Source organism: Homarus americanus, unplaced genomic scaffold (assembly GCF_018991925.1).
Source record: "Homarus americanus isolate GMGI-L3 unplaced genomic scaffold, GMGI_Hamer_2.0 scaffold19318, whole genome shotgun sequence".
NCBI classification, from domain to species: domain Eukaryota; kingdom Metazoa; phylum Arthropoda; class Malacostraca; order Decapoda; family Nephropidae; genus Homarus; species Homarus americanus.
Window position 1 is genome coordinate 4449175 of NW_024732238.1, and position 27938 is coordinate 4477112.

The following is a 27938-nucleotide window of genomic DNA, read 5'->3' on the forward strand; positions in this document are numbered from 1 at the left end:
GTACACTGGTTCTCTATGGTCCCTGTAAACAACGACGGACAACCATGGCTACGCGGAGGAGGACTTACTCGTCCGGGTCTGATGCTTCTGACCGATTTATATCTATTAATGAGCGACCTGTTGATGACATATCTCTGGATGTCTTCTATAAACCTCATAGTATAACTTTACTAATAGTTATAATCTCCGGCTTGATTTACTTCGCGTTCACCAGGTGAGTTTTAGGGGCAATGGAACTTTACTATTGCAGAAGCTACGGTACTATTATATGATTCATCGTCCTGTGACACCAGAATACAGCCACCTTATACCTGGCTCAACGGCTGTTCTGTTTTATCTCTATTACAGCTAGAGTGGGAATGAAGGAAATGGCTGAGTGAAGTACGCATTAAATGGGATTTTCCGTAGAAGGAAAGCTGATAACTTGTTTATTACCTTTAAAATTTGCTGTACCCTGTACCTAGGGCTTATATTTAGATGGGGCACTAAGACAAATTATCTCAAATGTTTGGAATTGCTTTAGAAGTTGAAATATACAGTAAAACCTCCATTTAACGAACATCAACACAATGGAGGTTTCATGGTAAAGAATCGTTTTGGGACAAACAGAAACAATTAAAAAATTATGTTTGGTATTATCGTTTTGGTGATCCGGGGAATTTTAGGAATTTTGGTTAGGTTAGATATAGTTCCTGGGTTCTGTGGCTAGGTTGGTTAAGTTGGTTAGGTTAGTTCAAAATAATTCAGAACACGTCAAAAACATAGGGATGACCAAACCTATACTTTTACCATATGTTTTCCTAATGTATTTTGTGTTGTTTCACATGAATCAGACTTCCATATCCATCGCAGGGGTTTGAAGTAGAGGGAAGTTCTGGAGTAAATTACTCAAAAGAACACAAAATAAACCTTTAAAAACACTACGTAACATTTCCTAATCTATAAAAATCCTTGAACTATAAAAAGCTTACCTTAGTCATGTTCTCGGTGTTTAGTATGTGATGGTGATGTTGTTTTCTGTGTTTAGATGAGGAGGGATCCATAAACTCCAAAGCAATTCTTAACCTTTTTACAAGTTAGGGAAGGTTAGGTAAGGTTTTCAAAGGTTTGGTGCTGTTTTTAGTATTTTGCTTCACATATTTTTAAACCCTGGCCACTTTGTTCAAATCATGGTTGTACAGTGGTAGCGGAAAGTTTGGGCGCAAAATTACAGGCGCCCAAACTTTCCGCTATTATCAAAACATACGATAAATACCAATTTCCGCCCAAACTTTTCGCTATATTTCAATGCTAGGGTTTGTACCGCTATTTAGGCGAGACAATACGCACTACTTGGCAACTCTGATTAGTCGCTTCAGTGAGCACGTGGGTGCAATGTGTAAACTTCTCTCACGCGGACTAGTCGTTTTTTTGCGTTTTGTTCTGTGTTTGTGCCTCAATATCTCTGTAATGGGAAGTGGTAAAGAGCTGGGAAGAGACACAATTGTTGCTATTATAACCCTCTATAAGGAGGGTTATAAGTGTAAAGATATAGCCACTCGTGTGGGAATAGGAGTGCGCCAAGTTCAAAAGTGGATCAAGAAATTTAGAGACGGCGGAGGTGAGGATATTTCTACCCCCAAGCCTCGCTCTGGTAGGCCAAGGAAAATACAAAATCGTACTTCCAAGGTTATAAAGAGGCAGTTGGATAAAAATCCAACACTAACAGCTCGAAAACTGAAGGAAAATAACCCTGCACTGCTCCAGGACGTGTCTGTAAGATGTATTTCTGATCATTTACTCAAAGATTTACAATATCGCAGTTGTTGTGCTAAAGTTCGTCCCCTCTTAAGTGCAAAAAATGTACGGGATCGCATTGCTTTTAGCAAGAAATATAAGGATTGGACCCTAGAAGACTGGGAACAAGTCTTGTGGAGTGATGAGTCAACGTTTGTGGTGTCGTCTGGCTGCAGGTCCAAGCGTGTCAGGCGTCCCAAAGGATCGGACCCAAATGACCCCCGCTACACAGCTAAAGTTGTAAAGCATGCTCCAAGTGTTATGGTGTGGGGATGCTTTGCATTTGGTGGAGTTGGCAATTTAGTATTTTTTGAAAAAAATGAGAGTGTAAATCAGCACAGTTATTTCGAGTTATTGTGTGATAACCTGCCTGAAAGCTTTGAAAAGTGTAACGCTAGCTGGTTTATGCAAGATGGAGCTCCTGCTCACACAGCTTGATCTATTATCCAGTGGTTAGAGGACTGTGGTGTAGATTACTTCAAAAAGTGGCCTGGGAATTCACCAGACCTAAATCCCATAGAGCACGTGTGGCATATCATTAAAAAAGAGCTTCAGGATCGTGACGCTTCGACAGTAGCGAAGCTAAAAATAGAAATACAGGATATTTGGGATAATATCATTCCCCAACACGTAGAAAAACTGGCAAGATGCATCCCACAACGTTTGGAGAAGGTCATCAAGCTTAGAGGAAAATCGCTTGGCAAATAAGGTACGTCATGAGCCCTTTAAATGTCTATTTAAATGTCACAATTGTTTACATTCGTCTTGCGCCCAAACTTTCCGCTACCACTGTATATCCTTAAATAAGTAATTAGTGCAGGAAATAAAGGTCATATTCATTCAAATAACCATGAAAAACAAGAAAAAATTATAGTAATGGAATTCCATTTTGGACATAAAACGAATCTACCTAATTATCATCTGTTTCCTCTAACACCATTGGCTGTGAACCTTTTGCTCTTACATTTAAAAGAAGTAATCTTACATTTACTGGGCATAAAATCATGAGCTCTCTTGTTGACATTCGGCAAGACTGGGACTTTCTGATGTATCATGCACTGCTACATTATGTAATTTGTCGTTCATAAACTGTACCAAACTAACCTACCAAAACTTAAGCTTCACCTCAACATTATATTATTTAGGTCAAGTTAGGTTATTTTTTTTTGTTTTATGATCAACAAATTATACATTGGAGCAATATCTGATACAGTACTTTGGAAAATTCCCAGATTGACTGAATGTCAATAATGCTACTGTACTGTACTTGTGAGTTTTGCCCCATTATGCAGTATACAAGATTAGCAAAATAAACATTCTGACCTTTGTCTAATTACTGTATAGCAGGAACAAACTACTAAGTACAGTACTGCAAAATGTAAGTGTATACTGTACTGTATAGTACAGTACTCAGTGATTTGTTCCTGCTAGAATCAGTCAGTCCTCGACTTACGACTGGGTTAGGGACCGACGACCAGGTCGTAAGTCGAAAATGTGAAAATAAGACATAGAAAATCTAAAATGGGTGTTTCTTTTTCTTCTCAGCACCACGAGAACTCTCACTTTTACGCTGGCCAGCCATTTTAAAGGGAATTAGAAAATTTTTTTTGTCAGTACACAGCATGATCACTAACTTCAGGACTCAAAAATATGTAATTTGAAAAATATTTTATATGACTGCAGCAGTCATATGTCCGGGTGGTCGTAAGTCGAGGAGTACCTGTACTTTAGTGAATATTTTTTCTGAGTAGCAAAAGAGCCTCGTGGGGAAACATTCATTGTTATACAGTACTTCATGTTGGTTGTGTGTCTTAACCAGCAACTTGAGGAAATTTTTTATAGGAGATGAATGTTTCTTTTTACCACATGAGAAGCTTGAACAGTGAGAAGGATTAGGGTAAGTTTGTCATAATACTGTATTATTTTTTCCATCATGAATACTATACATGCACTAATAACTTACCTTTTTCTTATAGGGATGAAAATGAGAGTATCCAGTCAAACATACAGTATGGGTTGGGTGCGATGGTCTTCTTTTTCGTCATCATTAGCGTCATGGCATTCCCAAATGGCCCTTTTACTCGACCGCACCCAGCTATCTGGCGCATTGTATTTGGGCTCTCAATATTATACATGCTGTTACTGCTCTTCATTATCTTCCAGGTAAAATTCATAGTGAATTAGTTAGTGCTGTTCATTTTCATCACTGGCAAAGAACCTCATGATACTGACAGTAATAATTCACCACATAAAACAGTATCCCAAAATATAAATATGATAATAGAATGAATATTTTCTTCTTAAATGTGCATTCAATATTGGTTAGTCACTTTTAAGACATTTTTACCTGTACTGAAGTTAATTTTGTATTAATTCAATCCCAGTTTGTATTTTAGCATTACCTCTCTATTTTACCCTTTAAAGTTTTTTCCTGCCAGAATCAAGACTAGATTCTGAGTCTCCCTTTTGATGTCATATATGCATTGGATCATCTGAAGAATAACCTCCAGCTATTTTTCCTTAAGATAAACCACTTTAACGTGAACCTAACCATAATTAATTAAACTTAATCTCCCCCCCCCCGCAGGTAGTGTTCGGGGTGTTTAATCATCAGGTGAAATAAACCGGAGGTTAATCTTTAGGTGATCTCAGGGATTTGTACTAGTTTGACAGTTGTGTTCTGCTTAAAGATGACATGTGTTTAGGGTGGACTATGTTTTTCAGGTAATGTTATGTCACTGTGTTCATAATCTTTGAAGCATTTTACTTGAATGTTTCTGAAGAAATTTCATTGGCAGTTTTTACTCCTTGAAAGAGGAGTCTTCTGTACATTGTTTAATAATCTTTTGCTCAAATTGTCATATTCATACAGTATACTGTTCCTTGCTTGACTCAGATAGGTAAATAATTGTTTTTAGATACAGGGTAACACCAACTGCATATGAGACTGTTTGTCAGGACATCACTAATGTTGTATGTTGATCCATGCTCACTGCATTTATCTAAAACTCAGCCTCAGCTTGTTCAGTTTACATGCTTGCTCCCACTTACTCCACAGAGATACCTTCTTGTATGTTAACTCTTTATACTTATATAAAAGACTTATTAGCATATAGAAACTGTATTTACCTTTATTTTTAACAGGACTACAGGACTGTACGTAGCATGTTTGAATGGTTCTTCCCAGAACTGAAAAACTTCACCATTGATATGGATAAGGTCGGTGTGCTATTACCAGTAACATTCTCATATTGCTAACCTTTCCTCCTTGATAAGATGCTGAATTTTATGAATAAGACTACAGTACATGAAAATTATACACACCATCATATATTTGATTACTAAAACAATGCCAGAGAAAAATCACAGTATTATGTTTGAATTTGAGTTGATGTAATCAGAGTGATGAGAAGAGAGGCATTAAAAGTAGTCTGAGTGAAAGGAACTTGGGTGTCCTTGTTTTGTGTGAAACAAACTAAAGGGCAAAATGAGAGATGAGTTGGGGGACAAATGTAGGGTGTAAGGTCTAGAGTGTTTGTGAGATTGAGGGTGAAAGGTGTACTCCACTGGTACTGTATATTACTTTATTGTTGCCATGAATGGGGGAACATGACCCATGATAAGAGAGCTACCACTGTTACCTGTTTGAAGTTACTTGCTGTTTCCAAATTAAGGTTGACAGTAGTTGGTAAACAGTAAGACAGTGGATCAGTTGTTGGCTTACAGCATTTTAATAACTGATTGAGACCATTTCACATTTAGAGTTTTCCCAAAACTTGCTAATTTTGATTATCATCACCATTTCAGGGTCTTGAAAGGAAACACATAAGTTTATGATTTGATTAGGATATGATTGATGAATTTCTTTTAATGATATATTTCTCATCCCTTTTGTTAAGACTACACACATTATTTATCAGAACTATGTTAATAACTGCTCCTTAATCTGCATGAAATTGGATGATTTTTTAATAGAGAAGCATCTTCAGTTCTTGGACATATGCTTGCCAGATTATACTTTTTTACTGATCCCTCCATTATACCTAACTCCCACCCCTTTTGAACAGGGTAAATGGGGAGAGAAATGTGATGATCTTACCTTTGCGCGACTGTGGGAGACCATCGATTTTTTCTGCTTTGCCCACTTCACAGGTTGGGTCATGAAGACCTTGCTCGTGCGTCACTATGGCATCTTGTGGACTATCTCTGTCATGTGGGAGATAACAGAAGTAAGTTGAGTTATAGTAATTAATAGATTAGTATTATATTAGAGAATTTGGTGCATAAACCATTGGATCTCAGGTTACATTATTTTGGTCGTTGTGTATTGCTGGGAGATAGGATGGATGGACCAGTTATAATGGCTGGAGATAAAGGATGGATGGTCTTTAGATATTGTAATTATAATACCACAGAATGTCTCAAAATGTATCTGGTGTAAACTGTCTTAGAATTGTAACCTTTTTTTTCCATGGCTATTTTTGATCTTTTAGGGAGGTCAGATTAGCAATGGTATTAAAATTAGTGGTTTAGATGATACAGTAAAACAAATTATAGTGACAATTTTGTTTCCTTCTCTTGTGATGTAAAAACTAATGTGAATGAGTTAAGATGTATAATGGCTGAAGTGTCGAGAGGTTTTTGTACCATCTTATATCAGTGGAATTTGAATTAAAATGAATTTACTGTTCAGGGTATATCTTAAATGTGAATTATTTTCCAGATTGCATTCTCACATCTCCTTCCGAACTTCATTGAGTGTTGGTGGGATGCTGTCATTTTAGACGTTCTTCTGTGTAATGGTTTTGGGATATGGGTTGGCATGCAAGTGTGCCATTTGATGGAGATGCGTTACTACAATTGGGAGAGTATCAAGTAAGGCCATTTTGTAATATCTTTTTATCTTATTTTCACTCTTGTGTGATTATGAATTGCTTCCTAATAATTTCTCATGGCTGTCAATTTTGGTTTCTCCCCAAGGATCTAAAAAAAGTTACCAGTGTGTGTGTGTGTGTTTTTGGAAAAGGAGGTTATGAAGTATTTTTAGATTTCTGGATTGTTTTTTCAAATGAAACTTATCTGGTATAATTTAAATTTTGAAAAACGTTTCTTTTAAAACAGAATCTTCTACAGCATTCCTAGTCTTTCTGCTACTGTTAAATAACATTATTTTGTTCTCCAAATTCTGTTAAGACCCAGTACAGATTCTTGAGATATTTAACTTTTTTACACTGTACAGTAATGGGTTACAAGAGGCTCTGAATTATTCAATGTATTGCTTGGTTCACTGTTTGTACATACCTGAAAATTGTTGCCCTCTTAAAGAACAGTATATATAATTACACATAATCTTAGGTTTATATTGTTTATAGTTCTTCATGTCTGAAATTGTTAAGTGCCAATATTTGTCTCTCAGGGACATCCAGACCACAACTGGTAAGCTGAAGCGTGCTGTTCTTCAGTTCACTCCAGAATCATGGACAGCCATGAGGTGGTTAGATCCTGCTTGCAGCTACATGCGCTTTCTGGCCGTGTCTCAACTTGTCGTCTTCTGGCAACTCTCTGAGCTTAACACCTTTTTTCTTAAGCACATCTTTCAGATGCCTCCCAGCCATCCACTTGTCTTCATGAGGATCTTTTTGATGGGAGCCTCGTCTGCCCCAACGATAAGGTAAGTGTGTTTGTCCTGTACAGTATCAGATAAAAGATAGCAAGACAAATTGTGGGGTATGTGATGTTTGGGTTCACACTCAGGATGGGATGGAGAAAGGAAACTCACAATGTGCTCTCTGTATACATATTATATTGGATGTACAATGCAGCTTGGTGGCTGGTGCTGGGAGGAGGCAGCGTGGTTACAAGCGTGATGTAGAGAGAGCTGGTTGGTGGGGGTGCTTAGAGGAGGACAAGCTTGTGGGTCGCCATGCTTGCCAGCGGGAGCGAGGGCCGCCAGACAGAAGCGGAGGAGGTAGTGTTGCTTGCTGGTTGGTGTAGGTAGAAAGAGAGTGGTCACCGCGAGGTCAGGTCTTATATAGCGGAGGTAGGCGTGGCTTAATAGTTGACCTCCGTCATGTAAGGCGGCGCTGGTTGACCTAGACCACGAGGCATACACTGGGGAATTCGCGGGGTCGGCTACTCAGCGACAAACAGCGTTTGTAGGGGAGGTATCCACTACAATATGTCAACATTAATCCTTGTGTTTTACCATTGAGTTGCTTCACAGTTTGTGTCACTAGTCATTATAGTTTCATTTATTAGTTCCAGCAGCTGAAACTTGAAGATATTTTAGGTTTGGACTCTCTTCATTTGTCTCTTTTACTGTTAACATGTCAGTGTTTTTTGGTGCTGTTGTATTCCTTGAGCCATTATATGAATACAAAACTTTATGCCTACTAGTATTATCAGGAAAAAAAAAGGAAAGAACAGTCCTATTTATCATATGTGTCATGAAAGTACATGTTGAAGACAGCAGGTTGGCCCACAGAGTGAGGTATGTTATTTTTATATATTGTTCAGGAACCCATGCTATTAAGGTGCTAGAGCTGGGGGAATTTCTGTGAATCAATAAACATTGCTTCTATTTCTACCTATTTCTACAGGCAGTACTACAGCTATGTGACAGACCCCAGATGTAAGCGTGTGGGAACACAGTGCTGGGTGTATGGGCTGTGCATGTGCATTGAATCTCTTATCTGCATCAAGTTTGGAGCAGACATATTTCAACACACTCTTGTCCGTAATATCATCGCTTGGGTGTTGATTCAAGCTGCAGGGTCAGTAGTGTGTGTGTACCTGTGTGTTACACATCACAGGTGGCAACGTAAGCGCCAGATCAAACTGGTAAGTACAGTCAGAATTTGTATAATTTACTTTTATTGATGTTACATACTGGTCTGTTTTTTTAATTACTGAATGTACATAACCTATGTTTTGATAGATAATTCATCTTTAAATATTATACATAGAATTCTTCATCTCATTTACCCAAAAAATAATTCAAAAATTTTCTTGCATTTCACGTGATATGTGAAAACACTGATTGCATGCACATATACAGTAGATATATTTTAATATTTGCACATGATACAACAATGATAGTTGTTATATTGTAACATAGTAGAGGAAGTTCAACTGATCTAAAAAAGTCAAGGAGATCACCAGAAGTATTAACCTCCTAAATGATAAGATGTTGACAAAAATTAATTGTCTGGCTGACACTGCTTCATGTTGCTGCCGCCACCCAGGACGAGGTAAACTTTTGAATCTCTTATAATATTGTGTCTTGTACCCCTTGAAATCATAAATTGCCTTGTCCTAAATATATCAATGGCTATGCCAGCATGGTGTGTCATTGGCACATAAGGGTAGACTTATTAAAGACTTATTTATTTATTTATTTTTATTTTTAAGGGGGATTAGCCCACCCGGGCATAGGTCACTGACCCACATCGGGGCCTGGGGGGTGAAAATTTAATAATAATAATAATTCATAGTAAATGAAATTTATAATAAAAAATACAAAACTGAAAATAAAATGATAAAATAATAATAATAATAATAAGAATACTGTAATAATAATAATAATAATAATAATAATAATAATAATAATAATAATAATAATAATAATAATAATAAAGAACCATAAAGAAATACAAACAAATAAAAAAGATCAAAAGTGAGAAACAATATATGTATGTTGTGTTGTCAATAGTAAGAGAAACAATTGAGACCCTGCAATTGTGTGTAAATGAGGAAGAAAGTCAGATCAGCAACCTGGGACTTGGTCACAATACATTATGCTTCCAATATCTTCCCAGGCAGTGACCTTCCTCTCTTGTACAGTACTGTACTCAGCCACAGACAGACTGATTGTAGACTTGATGTCCTTTGTAAGCTTTCATGTCATTGGAAGTTAGATCTCTGTGAGAACACAATATAATTCACAGTGATCTTGCCATGTATGTTACAGCAGAAGGAAAATTCATTTTATCACAGATCAAAGAGTGAGTTACTGGTAGTGATCAATATTGCTGACTGAGTCAAGCATATTCAGGGGTATTCATATTTATTATATTAGGACCAAACTTTCTTGTTATTATTTAATTTCACTCTTCTTCCTGGACATGTTTGACTCACTATGCCAAGGTTTGTAAATAAGAATCCATTGATAAAAGCAATAGAGCTTCACTTTGTCAATCCACCTCACATAGAGAGAGAGATATCTTCAGTACATACCCAAGATTGTGGATGGCCTCTTGTTGCCATGGAAAACAGCAACCCCTCCATATCGGATACTTGTGATATTGATATTTTAATGAGATGGATTAAGGAAAAATAAAAATAAGGTGATGTTAAACATTTTTGAGTAAGTAGATGCAGAAGGTATACAGTAAATCTAAAATATATTACTCCAGAAGTTACAGGATATATATACAGGATAGCTTATGAAAATATATTTATAAAAAGATAATAGTTTTTAGGGATAAATTTCTCATACAAATATATTTTTCAGGAAGATTAATTTCGCAGGATATAAAGGAGTCAGCGGAAGTATAAATAACTATTATAAAGATTATAATACTTATATAGAGGGAGTGGGAATGTAAGCAAGGAGAAAGTGTAGGGGAATCGAAGTACAGTTCTGTAATGTTATTAGATCCGTGAAGCTTGGGGGATTGAATGGCATACAGTGCGTAGAATTTGGTGTACAGTACACACTTATATGCATAGTTGTGTTGAAAGTTACCGGGAAACACTGCTGTAGGTATATAGATAGTGAAATGGGGAAAAAATGAAGGGAAATTTGTTGTTGTGAGTAGCTTTGTGAAGATGTGTACACTATATTTTGGGGGGCTGCCTTGATGTGTTAGTAGTGATATGAGGCAGGACCTGTAATGTTATTGCCAATGGTGAGACCTTAGAATGGTTATTGCTTTGTCAACTTCCCGGACGTAGTTAACCCTCCTGGGAGATGTTCATTGGCTGAAGTGGTGGCTCTGAGGATCTTTTACTGCTGATAGTAACTGAATTCATTGAAATACTGTATATATGTAAGTAAGACTCCAACGATGACATAAAAGATGAAAACTAACCCTTAATAGAGCAGAGAGGACTTTGGTAGTTGGAAGACATTTAATTTTCCTTTGTTTTTTGGTTTGAGCCAATCACCACCACCTTTAATAATCAGCGTTTGTACCTCCAAGTTCTCTTCCCTCCCTCATGTATTTCCTTCATAACCTTGATTCCAGTTGAACTCCCATGCATGATTAATATATCCCATTGTATTTAATAAGAACAATTCCAATTAGGCCATAAGAAATTTTCTTGATTTGCATATTCAATATTTGACTATGTTATGTGGAGATAGTACTGGAGCTTCACTAGTTTAATGGGTCATATAAAGGAGTGTTAATACTGATGATATTCCTGAGTAATTGTCACATTTATTCATAGAGGATTATTATGTGAAGGGGAAAATTGATCTTTATTTTAAGACAATAATTTTTTTTTTAAATAAATATTTCTCTTTATAAGTTGATATAATATTCTCACTTCCTTCTAAGAGGCAGCAAAAACACTAGGGTCATCCATGGTAAGTGACATGTGACAAACCCAAAGTTTTACATCCTATTTGTAATATCGTGTTTAGACTTTTTATTTTATTTGTTCCTAAATTTTGTATTGACTAAAACTATCAGAGTTGCTAATTTTATAATCCTGTAGACCATGATGAGTAGCATGTCAGCTTTATTAATCTTAAGGATTTTCTGCACATAATAACAACATCCTCCTAAATATATTGGAATAACAAGCTTCTTTAGGGATTTTTCTAGTGAGCAGATAGTGTTATAAAGACACACTCCCATTAGCTGCTCCTTAGATTTCATTATAACATGCTCTTTAAATTTGCCTTGTTACAATCCCCACATAACATTTCACATGGGATGAATTGGTACATGTCATGGGATAACTGTGCAGTAGTCACTCTCCATCTTTATTCGGTTGGGCTGTTCCTCTTTACATATTTGTGCATTTTTTCACTAACCTGTTTGGCTTAATTGTGATATACAGTTTCTCCTTTTTCAAATGAGTGTAGTCATATACCAATCAGTTCATAGTACAATATTTGTATATAAAGTTGCTTCCCATATTTTAATACAACTGATGATGCAGAGTTTTTATTGCTGCATTTTTGTTATGCAGGGTATTTGATTCACTGCAAATTCAAATAAAATAAGTTTTTTGAGAAATGGTAGTCCAGTATTGTATAGGCACAGTATAATGATTTCCATAAGTTAACAGATTCAACAAACCAGTGTAAAGCACACTTAAGTAATTTGGAATTGATTTGACTTTTGTTCAAGTATAGCAGTTGTCTTTAGTTAATGATATTGGAAGTGAACTAGTTGAAGTTTTAATTTATTGATAACCAGAATATATGAGGCACTGCAGGTGCATACATATAAAGGACCTTTCATATGTACTGGTGAGGTAATCAAGAAAGAAAAATAAACTTATGCAAATGTGGTTATGAAAGCAGCCAAAGAAATTTTATCAAGTAATCAAAGTAGATAGGGCAGATGATAGAGTGACTCCAACTGATGAGGCAAAGTAGATGAGGAAATAAAATGTACCTCAGAAGTAGAGAGAGGAACCCCAATAGATATGGTATTGAAAGTAGATTTAGGGAAGAATATCAACTGTGAATCAACAAGTTGTGTATAATGAAGTAGTGTTAGTGCCTCGTGTTTAAACTATTACTGTGATAATACAGGTCATGAAAGTAACTCTTTCCTTATTGATGGTCTTGTATTCTCCTCACACAAGTTCCTCTATTGTGGTTGGGACCAGGCATTATAATACCCTCAGATATAAACTGTAGTGTAAATAGTGTTTATCTCTCACTTAGGTGATGTGAACCTCTTTGTTGATGTAAATGAATACACGTATACTGGTATAGATGATTTTTAAAGTAAAAATTGCAGATTTTTGTTTACTGATTTTTACCTAAACTTTAAAAACCGTTTGTGCTAGAGTGCCCCTTGATTTTGATTCCCTTTTCGTGTATTTTGGTACTGTTTTTAGTATACTGTAGTATTATTTTGTTGTGGGGAGAGTATTGTAGGTGATGATGTTGAAAGTTAGTGAATCTCCCAACCCTCTATGGTGGGGATTAAACCAGTGTCAACTGACGAGTTTGTGTAACCATTCAGTCTCTAGGGACATATCTGAGGTGTTGTTTTAGTGTATTGGAGAACAGTTGCTGGGAGGAGGAATTTGTGAGACAGAAGGAAGAAATGATGAATGGGAAGGCATGAAAATTTAAAGCTCTGGTTTGAAATGAAAGAAAATTATAAAGGAAAAATGGCATGACAGTTTTTTATCATTAGAATGATGTAGATAGAATGAAGGGGGGGGGGGGGTTGAAAAAGTATAAATTTATTGTGTGTAGAGTATTCTAATAAATAAAGTAACAAATCATTTAAAGGTAGAAATGAGAAAGTTTTAGGATGAGTTAAATACTGTGGTTGTATCCAGAGACTTCAAGGAAATGGAGATTGACAAAATAGAAAACCTAATAAGGAAAGATATAAGATTATGATGAAGAATGAGGTACTGGAGGAGAGTAAAAATTTTAAAGTATTTGGGAGTACAGTGACTGCATGTTATATAACAATGATGTAATGGAAAGTGAAATTAGTGAGAAAAATACATGGGAAGAAGGTGGTTGGTGAGCTGGGAGCATCACCAAAGGAAAGAATGTAAGCTTTGAGGTAGAGAAGATATACTACCTACCCTAACCTATGGTAGTGAACCATTTGATTGGAAAGAAGCAGAATACTCTACTATTCAAGCCAAATAGATGACTCACTGGGTACTTGAAGGTTGCATCTGGGGTAGGAAACAGTAAAATTTATCATGTGTTTGGAATAGTAAAGAAGGCTGAGGGTGGTGGAAGAGAGGAGAGTAAAAAGATTGTACTTGGGCAATGTAGCAAGTACATTAAGCAGAGAAAAATTGGCAACAGAGGGAACTGCCTGGAGGAATGAGGCATCATAGATAAACTTGGTAAGGCTTTGTAGATAGAAAGCTATACTGTTATACTTATTACAAGATTGATGACTGGTGCCTTCTTATAGTGTGGTGGCCGCTGTAGGTGTAAACATGAACATCTAAAGCTAATATTGTCCCATTTGTCATATGACCTTGCAGTCTGATCCTGTAATTAGTCTCCTCAAACACATATAACTTGTATTTTAAGCATATTTGATTTTCTTTTGTTCTTTAATTGCCTTCATAATTTCTGGATTCCATTAGTTCTTGCAAAAATTTACCCATTAGCATTTTAGTACTATATGTGCTTATAGCAGATACACGTCCTCTGTTTATGATGTTACATCCTCCTTACGTGACTCTGGTGTAATGCCACAAATTCTACTAATGTCAGAACCCTGGTAACCCATCAAATATGGTGCTGGTACTAATTCATTAATTAGTTACACCTTCTTGCTTGAAGTAGAACTGTTCAAAAGGGTAATAAAACCAGCAGTCACCACTTAAGGTTAAACGCAGTGAGTTGTGACATCATATCGGCTGTCCACACCTCTCATGTCACCTGTTGCCCCAATCCTACAACTCTCAGGATTGATTTTGACTAAGTTTCAGCTGCCTTCCACCAAGGTGAAGAAGTTTAACCTGGCAACACCATCTCAGGGGGTAACAGTGTGAGGAAGTTGGCTGGAACCGAGTTAGAATTGAACTTGGCAGTCAAAAATTATAAGCAATAGATGCTGCTGTGTCACGACCCCCTTTTAATCCCTTGTGTACAGGGTTGCCTCTGAGCTGAATAAAATCGTTTGGTGTTTGCCAAATAAAATTAAAAAATTGGTGTTCCTGTAGTAAATACGTTAAGGGCTTTAGTCTCAGTAGGGAGGCTGAAATAATTAAAGAATTAATCCCAGCTGCCACTGTCTGAGGTTTACCCATGTTTTGACCCCATAGAGTTGTTGGGATAATGCATAAGTTATTTAATCTTCGGCTCAGTCTTAAAATGAGATTCCTGTCTTGATCTTTTTCTTTTATTGGTTACTTTTTATTTGATGTAGCATTTTATTTTCGTTAATTGAACTGCTATCCTTGTAAATAAAGCAAGTCCTTTCTTTGCCTCACCTTGTATGTGAGTCATTAATTTTGTAAGTGTGTAAATAAAGAAATAACATTATTAACATTAAAAGTAACTTGACTAACAAACATGCAAGCAAAGTCTTGTCATGTTTATTAAAGGATTTGAATGATTAATTGGGTGAGTTTTCAGTTGTCTATGTATATATATCAAGAAATACAAACATAGCACAGATGCACATGTCATTATTTTTGTCTACAGGACAACTTTTTGGTAAAATTGCTTTCAGTTAACTGTTAATGTGATACAGTACCTGACAGACAAGATCTCGCAGGATGTGGCTGTTCACATACAGATTATGCTATAAATGTTATATCATAGAGTTCTGTATAGTATGATAATCTTATGTCCATCAGAATTGAGTACTTACTGTATTACAGTACTGTAGTCAACATGTGCTAAGTGATGAGCTTCACCAGTAACAGTTAGTGGTATCCATAACTCTTCTCAGATAGTGGTTTGGCTTAATGCAGGTATAAATATACTGGTGTTCCAAGATCCTTTCAAGCACTTTGCTGTTGTCATACATCTAATGACATTATTATTATACTGTATTGGTATGAATAGCAGTCAGTTAGAAGAATTTATCTTTGATATCTCTGGAGGCACTAGATTGATTGGTGCTAAATTATCCATATTTCAATTTAGGTTAGTTTAAAGAATGCATTTCAAATACAAGATACAGTATCAAGGGAAAATCATAAATGAGAATGTTTAGTTATCATTCCATGTACATATTTCAGGTGTGACAACTGACATTCATATATTTTCCAAGATGGCTACAGTATACTGTATAGATAATGGCACAGACGAGTATATCATAGACTTCCTCCGAGCAAGTGATCTCAAGCCCTTGTATTCCTTTTATTAGATAGAATTAATCTTCCATTACTCCCATTATTAAGGGAAAGGTTACCCCCTGAGACAGCTAAATATTACAGTTGGGAATACAGGTACTGTACATATTTGGTTATCCAGTAAAGTACAGTTACAATAATTCACAAATGTTAGTTTTATCTCAGAGGTGTGCCATGATCTAAATATGAATATAAGTATGTACATCTTAATTGGATACTTGTAATATGAACAGTAAGAGACAGACATCCTTACATAGTATTGCGGTTATAGGTTCTCATGATTATGTATGCATACATGTATACATTATTCACTTTATATACACACACAATATACTGTATATGTCTTCATTAAATAAGACATCAAGAAGAAATATTCCTTTTGATTGGCGAGAGATTTTATGATGATAAGTGTCATATGTTTATGGTAGTTAAGTAGTGGTAGATGGTATGGTAACTAAGGAGGCCCCTGGTATACATCTCAAGGCAAATTCTATTAAAAATTTTGATTTATGAATGAGTGCTATGTGCTCACCTAGTAATTATGGTATAGACTTAATGCTCTGTTGATTATCTGCCACCCATTTTAGTTGGGAATGGAATAAAGATAATAAAAAAAAAAGTTTGGAAGAATATTTTAATGTAAGTGATTCCTGAAAGATATTAACTTTTTTTTTCACAGGAGGATTCTTGGGATGAAGACACAGAAACAGACACTATGGTGTCTTCATATATTCAATCTCTTCCCCGCAAGACTGTGACGCTTAGCACTCCAGAGGATGAGGACAGTGACGATGAAGACGAGTGGCCGCCAGTGACACAGCGCAGAGTGTTCCATACCCGACTCAGGCGAAGTAACAGATTAGACCAATAACTTTATAACGAGTGAAAACCTCTGCTTCCAGTGATGTTGACAAGTGTACAAGTTTGTACCTATTCCAGTAATCTTTATGAGCATTTTTCTTAATGTTGCCCAGGAGAATATCCCCTCAAAGCATGTTCTAGACCTACTTTGACTGTAACAGCTTTTAATGGGTTTCCAAATGCACAAGTCTGTCTCATGCATGCCTTTGATCGTCTTGTAGATACTGTAGTTGAATTATCAGTATGATAGGTTTCAACCAAATGTTGCCTAAACAGTGTGCAAGTAAAGGTGATATATATATTTCTGCAAGTACAATCAAATAGCCAATTTTTAACATATAAGTTTATGGCCATAAATTTTGGATAAATTTATGTAGAAGAAATGTGAAATCATGTTGTAGTTAGATTTTTTAACATACAACCTTATCTTTTTACTATACTTTTTCTTCAGTAGGTGTATATTCTCTAGTAGCTTCTTTTAAGAAATCTTCCAAGGGTGTCCATTAGTAATGCCCCATTAATAGATTTATACCAAGCCTTATCTTTCCTGAAAATATTCCTATGGTTGTTTATTATTTAACAATACTGTATTATTCACGATTTGGCTTAAAGTCAGAAAGATATAACAATGATATTTTCAAAGATGTGGTCCCCAGAATACCTTGATGCATGCATATATTGATTGCACTTGTTTGAATGTGGCCTTTTGTGATGTATGGTTTTGTGACATTAGCAAGTTTCATGAGAGAGATTGTCATTCCACAAAGGTTACCAGTAAGAGGCATATGTGTTGTGATTCTCATTTTTATTTGCACTTTTTGAGCGTGATATTCTTGGGCCTATTGAATATCCATATTAACATCTACTGTATATACTTTATTTTTGCTTTTATCATTATTCATATTCACTTTGTACTGTACATATGATACTTACACAGTGAAGTTAGAGGGACATGGGCCTAAGGATCCCAAAAGCACTTTAGATACTTAAGCTGTCTTCACTTATAAGTACTGGTAACTGTTTCATGTACTGTATATTGTAAGTGGGAGTCCAACACTGACACTCAGCCAATGTTGGTGTAACCTTGATTGTGAAGCAGCTGTCACTTGTTTACACTCAAGAAGTTATGAAAAAACTGAAAAAAAACAATGATTGCCTCAGCATGTGAGGGAAAACAAGATGTATTTAGGAAAAAGAAAGAACAACAGGAAACTGCAAATGATAGAGAAGTGTTTTTCTCTCATAGGTTGATAATTAGATAGATGGATGGACCTGTGAATGGGTGAATAGATAGATAGATAGATAACATATTTCAGACCATTTGGTGGACTTACAGTATGAGGAAATTAGTAGGAAGCATGTCAATGAATGGTGTTGAGCATATTAGATACATCTTTTGGGCAAAACATTATGTCTGCTACAGGGATATACTTGATGGGCTCTCGAGTTCAACCTGTCATCTGAGTGCAGTAACTATTTGTATGATACTTGTACTATTAATGATATTCATATTGTGGTTATTAAGATCATGATTATATTTTTAGTTGGTATTATAAGTAGATATTACCTGTTTTTATCCTTTTGACTGGAAGTTCAGAGGGACATAGCAGTGATGCTGTCTGTAGCAATTTTGGTTTCTGATTCATAACTTTCCATAGACTTTGTGGATTGATTTAAGTTTCAGTGAGAAAGTTTATTAGGACAGATTCCTGCATTTAATTGTTGGGCATGTTGCCAACTCAGGTGATTTTACTTGTACAGTATGGACATCACGTCTATCATTCAGGGGGATAGGCCATGTACAGTGGCTCCTGTTCAGTAGGGGTGAGATTTATTATTATTATTATTATTATCGTCTTGTTATACTATATTGTTTTCATTGTAATTACAGGTGGCCCTCAACATTTGGACTTACTCCCATTTTTGTGATGCCCTATGGAAGCTCATAGCAGAATAGAGACCAGAGGCTGACACACTGTTGAGTGGCTGATGCACTGTTTCTACGTGTTCACTTTTGTTAATACTGTACTGTACTAATAGTAATTTTTCATTTTCTACTTGTAATTTAATTTATTTTTATATTAGAACACAAAAAGTTTTATTATAATGGACAGGTATAGTACATGTATATCTTTAGTTATTTAAAGGTTTTGCATCTTTATATACAGTATAATGATTTCTTAAAAGTCTACCTAGGAGTCACCTTGCCATGCTTGAGCTTTAAACTGTGAATATCTAAACTTCCACCACAGATGTTAATGTTGAATACATTTTATGTCGCCGTGAATGGTTGAATGGTGAACTTCAAGCCCATGAATGGTGAGGGCCACCTATATTATTATTAATATTATTATTATTATTATTATTATTATTATTATTATTATTATTATTATTATTATATATGTATTGTAATTTCTATCTTTAATACGTCAGTACAGCATTCATAAAATGTGACATATTTTACCCCAAAAGAAAATGGTATCTGCATACTGAACATGACAAATGATTGTATGGTAATTGAAAATTTATATCATTGAAATGTTAAGCCTATTTATTTTACATAAAGAGGCTGTAATGTACTAGATACTGTGGAGGCATTCTCTTGTGCCATGTACAGCAAAAGACAGGGAAAGGTTGATGAATTGTATTTTAAAAGTTGGTAATTTTTTCTTCTTCTATGAATCTCCCTTTGATCTGAGCTGTTGTTAACCCATGTTGTAGAACCCTGTTGAGTTACACTGGGAGGCAGAATAAAAGTTACTGCTCTTACCTAATTTGTCTTGTTGAGCCATATAAGGTATGGTTTTAAGGAAGTTATGTTACAATGGGAGGCATTGTTAAAATCACTCCACTTACTTGACTTGTTGAGTCTTACAGATTATGACCTTAAGCAACGTGCAAAGTTTACGTCTTTACAGATATCTTTGTCAATGTCAGAATGTTTTTATTGGGTGAACATTTGCAATTTCCTCATTTAAGTAAATGGGAGTTCATGGTCATGGAAGTTGAGTTTATTATTTTATACACTTGATACCATAGCAATAAAAGTTCTTTTGCTTTGATAAGTTTAAAAAGTCCATTTTATTGATTTGTATATATTAGTATAGTTATAACATTGCTGGAGGAAGTACTGTACCTTCAGGAAGATATTTTGGATCAGCAGGAACATGTAATCCAAATGATAGCCAGATACAGTGTAGATACATAGCTCAGACTCTAAAAGTGATGATGATATTGTTATGACACTATTGTTTGTAATCACTGTCATAAATTTAAATAAATTACTGAAGTTATTTTGTGTTGCTAGTCATTATATTGAGTGTTTTATTGTGTATGTCAGTACAGTACTCTACTCTCCTGTGGTAAAATGAAGGCTTTTCATAAAATCATACATATAAAACACATCAACTTTTTAATTAGTGGTCAGTGTAATGCATAAGGTAATTGTAATATGCTTTGGCGACATGATATATATTCTTAGGAATTATGGCTACTGTTTTTATAATGCACATAATAAATATGTTTAGATGTGTAGTATTCTCCTGGTTGATACCAAGTACTGTATAAGAAGAAATGAAGAGGGAAAAGGATTAGGATTTGTACCAGAGAACTATGTAAATGAAGTTGTTGTACCACTGTATAGAGAAAATGGAATGCAGCATAAAGCTAAACACTAGGTACATTTGATAACAGATGAGTGTAAGGTGTAATGTAGTTTACTTTATAACAATTTGATCTCCCATCTTAAGTGGCCAGGTGCTCAGGTCACAGGTCAGTGTAATACAACTCCCATGGTGTTTGAGTTTAAGTTGTGGTTATCATATTTTGTGTCTCAGCATTACTGGTGTAAGCTTTTGACTGGTTGAACCTACAACTAAGTCAGATAGTGATGCGTATTGAAATGAATAGAACTGGTCACTTTGTCATGCCAAGGATTCGAATTGAACTAAGTAACCCTTTCCTTCAAGGGAGGGGGGTTGCCACTCACTCAGTGTAAGAAATAGGGAAGATAATTTTAAATAAAAAAGATAAGATACACAGTAGGACGGTTAGGCTAGTTTAGCATAGGTTAGGCTAGGATAGGGTTATGAAAAGAGAGAATTAAGAAAATAATAGGAGATATTGTGGAAGAGCACTGCATCCCAAGCTTCCCAAGTTTATTTTTTATTTTATGGGAAGAGTCTTTCTTTAAGACTGTTATACACTTCCTACGTAGCCAAATATTATGAAACTTTCTACATAACCTGTTGTTATTCACTTACTGTTTACCTCATCCCCAAATCCATTATTAATTATTATACAGTACAAACTGTGAGTTTGAGCAACTATGTTCTGTAGATATAAAGCCATATTAGTGATATAGTGTATTGAAATGATATGTGCCTTTTTTATTCTTTATCATTATGATTTACAAAATTGGGGAAGCTTACAGTAGCCACTCTTGCACATCTGTCTTGTTTGTCCCATCTCTTGATAAACGAAAGATTTCAATTAAAACTTTTTACTTGAATATGTATCATAATACTGGATTTTGATACAGTATGTACTGTACTAAATCCAAAATTATGAGTCACACAAGGATATGCTTCAAGTTTTAACCAGTCAAGTATGAGTTAGGTTCATGTACAGTATGACTTGTATACTGTATGTTGATTTTTCTATGGTGGCATTGGATATATGTCAGAAGCTTTTTGTTCTGTAAGTTCATAAAAGAATAGTTTTGTTTCCTTAATTTTTATACAAAATAGCATCAAACCTTCTTTTTGTTTTGTATATTTTTCAGGGACTGGTTGTGTGCATTCTGAAAAATTTCTTGTGTTTTAGTTTTTGACTTGATATGATCTACAAGAAAAAATTACCAAAGAAGAGGGTCATGAACCCCTTGAATAATACAAAGTTCAAAATTTGAATGTATAGTATTTATCATCATCATCATCATCATCATAATATTTTGCCATTTACTATCCTCATATGGGTTAGCTACAGTATGATTACCCGATGGCAGCTCTCCCTGCTGCATGGTCTCTTGTGGATTCTCTTGTCAAAGTTAATTTTGGTTTAAAATAACTGATGACTCCCTCAGCATGGACTTCATATGGTCACTTACATAACAGTTGATAACAGTAATTCCATAAGGAAGAAATTTATTTTAAGTACTCGATAATACTGTACCATAAGCATATAACTTGACTGATGTACAGACATTGTACATGTATCAGAAGATTGTGAATATGTGATTGCAGTATTTCAATGATTTATAGCTACTCTTTGATGCTTGAACCATAATATATTTTGTAAATACACTTTGTTGCTTTATCTGAAAGTTTCCTTTGTATGGTAACTATAGTCAACAACAGTCCTCAAAATTTGTAAAGAACTCTTCATTCTGGGTAAATTATTTCACAAGCAGTCTGCCACATTTAACAAGAGTTGGGAATTTCTGATATGGAGAAGAGGAATGTACAGGTGAGGGTACACAATAGAACCTTAAATAATGGGTAGTAGCAATTTTTTTTAGGATATTGAAATTGTGGATGTGTGAAAAACTACTAAGTGGACTTAATTTAGTCATTCTAGAAGACTTTTTAATCTTAGATTAGCTCCATCCTGTCTAAGTGTATATGCTGTAGAGTGCCAAACTGTAACTGTAATAAGGTGAATATTATGATGCTGCAGATCTAAGAGAATGAATACATGGCCACTAATTTTTCAAGTACAGTACTGTATTTTTGTATGTGTTTGTCAGTAACAAGAGTGAAATGAATTTTGATGGTTTTCTTTTCATAGTATATTTTAATTTTATAATATAGCTATTTTGTAAAAATTGAAACAAATTATTTTGTATTTTGCTTATTAGACTTTAGACATATGCTTAGTTTATAAGGATTTTTTTATTAGTTAAGATAACATTCTCATATTTCTTTAAGTATCTAACACAGTTGTAATGGATATTTATAGTGAAAATACTACAGGTTGACCCTCTCTTGACTGGCATTCCATCAACCGACAACTCGCAATTAATGGCACTGTAATAGAAAAATCATTACTGTACCTGGTAAATCTTACAATTCATCCACCACGTAGTTGTCCAATTGGCTGCATGGCGTCATGTGTACTTTATGTTCACAGCCCAGAGTTTATTTAAACAGCTTTTATTGTCTTGGCTGTGGTCCTGCTGCTAGTGTTGTGTGATTTTAGATATTAAATTATTATTTTACCCCTAGTTCACAGACATAATGTCTTATAAGTGACCATCAAATACTCCTGGCTCTTGTTTTCCCAAGAGGAAGTGACACACACCGCTGAAAAGGTTGCTGTGTTCTTGTTGGTATGTGTGTGACAGAGGCTTAGATTCATAAATTTCTTCCTCTAATATCAGCCCTGGTCCCAAGGTTGCTGGGTAAGAAAGGGTCAGCCTGTATATGATTCTGATAAGTGAAACTTGCAAAAATAGTTTGTAGAAAATGTCATATTTTCTTGATAAGGAAAGATAGTTTTGTTGTGGCTATTTTGTGTAACAGTGATAATTTGCATGTACAATATTTTTAAGTAGAAAGTATTTATTAGGGAACTTATGTTATATACTAGATAATTAATTCTCTTGTAGATGAAAACCTTGTAAATGATAACATACTTTATAATATACTATACCCTTTATGTATGTTGGAATAACTTTAAAAGGAGTATATTTAGTTGTTTCTGAGTAGATGCTAAATGCTGTTTCTTAAATCATTGCAGCACTGATTCTGTAACACTTGTACTGTACCACGATACTGTACGTATCTGTCCAAGTACTCTGGACAAATTTACAAATTTTTATTTTTCTTGCATAACTTCCATGTCAATTATATATCATTATTTTAACCTTACTTGGATTTTTTCATTTTATAATACTGTATCTAGGACTTATTTTTCCTCCCCTATCTTTTTTTTTTAAGTACAGTATTCTTTGATAGATTATATAAATACCTAGAGTAAGTCATCAGGACAACATGTAAATACTCTACTGTATTGATGCAGGATGCAAGGTCTCGAGTAAATAATTTTCGCATAAATTGGTTATAAAAGCATCTACGTATAATATTTCATGGTGTAGTTGATGGAGGTACATTGTTCAGTATCTGCTCCTGTATGAATAGAGGAATACTTGCTTCTTGTTTTCTCTTTTGAATTAACGGATATTTTTAACAGATGTCTTATTGGATAGTTTAAAGATTGTATTGTTCTATCTTCAAATGTTAGATTGTTGATGTTATTCACTTGTATAACTTATTCCCCAACATGGACTAGATGAGTGTTTTTGTCTTGTAGGAATCAACCCTGTGTAGTGGAAATGGATGAAATGGCTATTAGTAGCCTTCTATATAAAGTATTGTATTCCATTTTGTTCTTATCTTCTAATATAAGGTATGTTAGGCTCTTTGAGTAGAATGACCATAATACACAAAAACTTTGTTTGTAATTGCATTTACCATTTATGTTTTGACGACAGTGATAGAGACCACTTTAAGTAGCTTATCTTTTCATTACATAGCCATCTATGCAAAGAAAAGGTTTCCTAAGGAGTTTACAGTATTGTTATTCAAGGCAAAAATAATTGGATCATGATGGTTGCCCATGTAAATCATATTTTTGTTCTTCAAATGGAAAATTCAACCTTGGTTTCTGTATTGTTTTTTTTTTACTTACTTTCAATCCTCATTACTGACTCATGATGTAAGCAACAGTTCTCTTTATCTTAAATTTTTTTCATAATCATAAAGCTCCTATCGAATCAAAAAGAACAAAAGTAAGAATAAACTGCTTCTGTTGTCTTTACTGCTGTTGGCAGGACACAATGGGTGGATATCATGGATCCAGTTGGGTTATATCCATTTTATATTGATTTTAAACATCACTTTCAAATGATGAAATTAAGTAGCTGGTACAGTAGTGTTAATGAAACAGATGATTTAGCCATGTTGGTTATGTACTGACAGTCACACACACACACACACACACACACACACACACACACACACACATATATTTAGTTATCTTGTTTAGTAATTGACATTCTGAGTACTAGAAGTAGAGGAATGTGGAAATGTTTGCTGTTTAATTTATTTAAAATTGGAGCCAATGGAAAAGGATGTTGATTGTTTTCAGCACATTTTTGAGAAGGCACCAAATACATATTAAATCTGTATACCAAGATAAGTAACAATTTACTTTAGTAAAAACAGCTTAAAAGTGACTTAACTAATGCTGTTACTAATTGTTTTAAGTGAAAGGATTAAGAGGGAATTACATTCAGTGTTAATTACTATTGATTGTTACTGTACTAGAGTTTGATAATTACAGTAGTTCATTCCTCATCTGTAAAGTGTGTAAGTATGGAAGTACCTGTACAGCCATTTTCATAATGTGTACCCCATGTCTTGCCGGTTATTTAGTTCATCTGTGTTTCCTCATCTAATACTCCATGTAAAGCTTGTAGTGTATTGAAATTGCACTAGAATTTAGACATTAAAAAAGATCACAGTAGAAATATAGGACATGATTAGTATCTCGTAAATACTATAGATTTTATTGGCATTATTGAAGATATGTCAAGAATATAGATGAAACATTTTAAGATGATTCTGGAACTGCCTTATGAAGAACCAATAATTGTATTTTTAGAAAAGTGTTGAACAGATATTTAAGACAATCGCTGTAAGAGTACACCTACTGAGGTGCACATAAGCTACACCTTTGTACAGTAGTTCCTTATAAATGATGATCACTAACAGCAGTCCCTTGTCAATTTATTAGCTCTCTTTACAAGTTAATAGTAATAGTATTTGCAACCTGTGCAAACTTTTGTCCATCTTTCATTATACAGTACTGTACTCTTTTTGATTTTGTGCTGTTGATCTAAATCATACAAATTTTGTTTAAAATCTCTTTATATATTAGACTAAGAACGTGAAGTATTATTATTTGCAGGATATTACAAATTTACATTTTGTGAATTAAAGTGTCTTACCTCATCTCAGTGTTTATAAATGTGAATGATAGAAAATAAGATTTTCTTAATTGATGTTAGGATAGGCAATAGATGATACATTAAATCAGTAAGCTGGATGTTTGTATCCTTTATACTGTATGCAGAATTGACATTACGTTAATAACTCGGTGGAAGGAGATAATTATATCTTGTCTCTTTTAGTTGATGTGACCTCTGTAGTTTTATGGCTTATGTCAGGACCAAACAACTTATGAAAGTGCACCAGATCAATCCTTCTCTGTTGGCCTAAGGAAACACCTATCCCTTGTTGTCAGCCATATTGGAATTTCCAGGACAGCTCCAGTTTAGTTGTAACCGACTCATGACTGGGTTCTTTCTTCATCTCTTCATCTTTTCCTTAGGGAAAATATAACTTCTGCACCATGTTATTGTGCACTTGTGAGGTTTATGGCTCAGCCATACAATTGATGTTGCCTGGTCCAGATTTGGTCAGAAAATGGATTTCCAGCATCAATCCAACACTTTGATTTTAATATTTTATGATGAGTCAGAAATGCACCATCTGCACATCAGACAGTTATTTTTGTTTTCTCTGATGTTTATTTTATTGTTTTATTACAAGTCATGTTAAAAGAATGAAATGGAGGATATTAATCTGAATATCATTAACTTGTTTACAGATATTGTTCCACTAGCATATTTGCAAATACAATACTGTATACATGAGTTCAAAGTGTTTTTACATTTATCTACCTCTGCTGAAGCAAGCAGCAGTATTTTATATTTTTGTGACACTATTGAAAATACTGAGTTTAAGGAATTGCCAGTGATGGTTCAGGAGGGAGTGGGCAATTTCCTTTAAGCATTATACTGTGTAGATTCAGTAGTTTGATGATAGTGTATTGGATGTAGTGTTGATAGTGTAGTGGATGTAGTATAAAAAGCACAGTTGATGTAGATTAGATAGTGTAGTGGATGTATTTTGATGATAATGTCGTGGGTTCAGTGTAGTGTTGTAGATGCAGTGCAGATGATAGTACTATAGTGGATGTAGATGTAGTATAGATGATGGTATAGTGAATGTACAGTAGTTTAGATGATAGTGTAGCTATGGACATGACTATGAGCTGCCCCACCAAATCAAACTCGGGCAACGTTGGGTACCCCATTTAGTCAGAAACCAAACCCAAGTTTTAAATCGTAAAGATCTTGCCATCACAAAGCACTGTCTGGTGTAGGGTGGGTAGTGTATATTAAACAAGAGCTCCATGACTCAGTTGATAGCTCTGTTGACATAGTCTTGATCATATGTCAGGCAAGTTTGGCGTGCGCTGAGTTGGCCACAAGCCACATCAATGCCCTTGGCTAAGCTAATGCTGCTTGTTTGGGGATGCCACCCCACAAAGTATGGGAAATGATGTATGTAGTGTGTTAGTTTTCTTACATGTTACTCCAATACTTACTGTATTCTCAAACTAAGCCTTCAAATATTAGTCCAGTGGAATTGAATATTTAGCAATGATTTGCACTCATTCTTGTTTGTTGAACAGTAATTTACTTCTCTTCTTAAAGACAGTGTGGGTTTACCACAGACTAGTTCTTCCTATTTACTTCAGGTGATGATTTATCATTGTGCATATTGCAATTAGTCTTTATATTTTAAAAAGATCTGCACTAAATAAACTTTATTCACATCTTTATCCAATCGCTGTACAATAAGTTTTCATAAATAATAATTGAGGACAGTATACCATAAGATATCTTTGTATTTTAATGTTGTGTGTTGATACTTAAGCGAGTGCTGTACCATGATATTTCCACCAGTAACGTGTTGGTGAATATTAATCTGATATTTGATGTTTACAATCCATTTATGATTCTCAATAGTTGTGTGATGACTGACTGTCAGTGCCGAGTTCATATTTGGTGACAAGTTTAGTTATTGTTATTAACTTGCCAAGTGATTTCAGAGATCTCAAGTGTGACCAGATTACAATTGTAAGAGTGTGTAATGTAATATTTTATACATTGCACAAACTTGGCATCTTTTGTAGATTTATTCTTTTTGATGCAGTCATTATTAATTTAGTAATAAAAATATCATTTTGAAGAATGTTTTTGATACCTTCTTTATATAAGGAACTTTATACATTACATTGCAAAAAACTGGTAACAGATTAGTGGAGAAAGGTGAACAATGTGGGTTAAGAGTTAATGCTGTAAAGACGAAAGTAATGGTTGGCAAAAACTTAAAAGAAATTTTTTTGAA

General features: G+C 34.8%; 1 protein-coding gene across 4 annotated transcripts; it reads left to right on the plus strand.

The window, feature by feature from the left end:
- On the plus strand, nt 1–27779 carry LOC121868343 (phosphatidylserine synthase-like). Of its 4 annotated transcripts, none has more exons than XM_042368849.1 (9): nt 1–214; nt 3753–3939; nt 4921–4995; nt 5844–6005; nt 6500–6651; nt 7193–7447; nt 8376–8616; nt 11340–11368; nt 16496–16630. In XM_042368849.1, the coding sequence occupies exons 1-8, from the start codon at nt 45–47 to the stop codon at nt 11355–11357; spliced, it is 1260 nt and encodes a 419-aa protein (XP_042224783.1). In that variant the 5' UTR covers nt 1–44; the 3' UTR covers nt 11358–11368; nt 16496–16630. The 4 variants fall into 4 exon arrangements, 3 of the variants coding, with proteins under 3 accessions (XP_042224783.1, XP_042224782.1, XP_042224781.1); XR_006089380.1 differs by lacking the exon at nt 11340–11368 and adding an exon at nt 18569–27779 and having other exon boundaries at nt 4–214; nt 16496–16738; XM_042368848.1 differs by lacking the exon at nt 11340–11368 and having other exon boundaries at nt 16568–27779.
- Nucleotides 27780–27938: the final 159 nt, after the last annotated feature.

Coding starts and splice junctions, on each gene's coding strand:
- LOC121868343 (XM_042368847.1), top strand. CDS start 45: ATGGCTACGCGGAGGAGGACTTACTCGTCCGGGTCTGATGCTTCTGAC. Junction 6,006..6,499: donor TCATGTGGGAGATAACAGAA/GTAAGTTGAGTT, acceptor ATTATTTTCCAG/ATTGCATTCTCACATCTCCT. Junction 6,652..7,192: donor TACAATTGGGAGAGTATCAA/GTAAGGCCATTT, acceptor TTTGTCTCTCAG/GGACATCCAGACCACAACTG.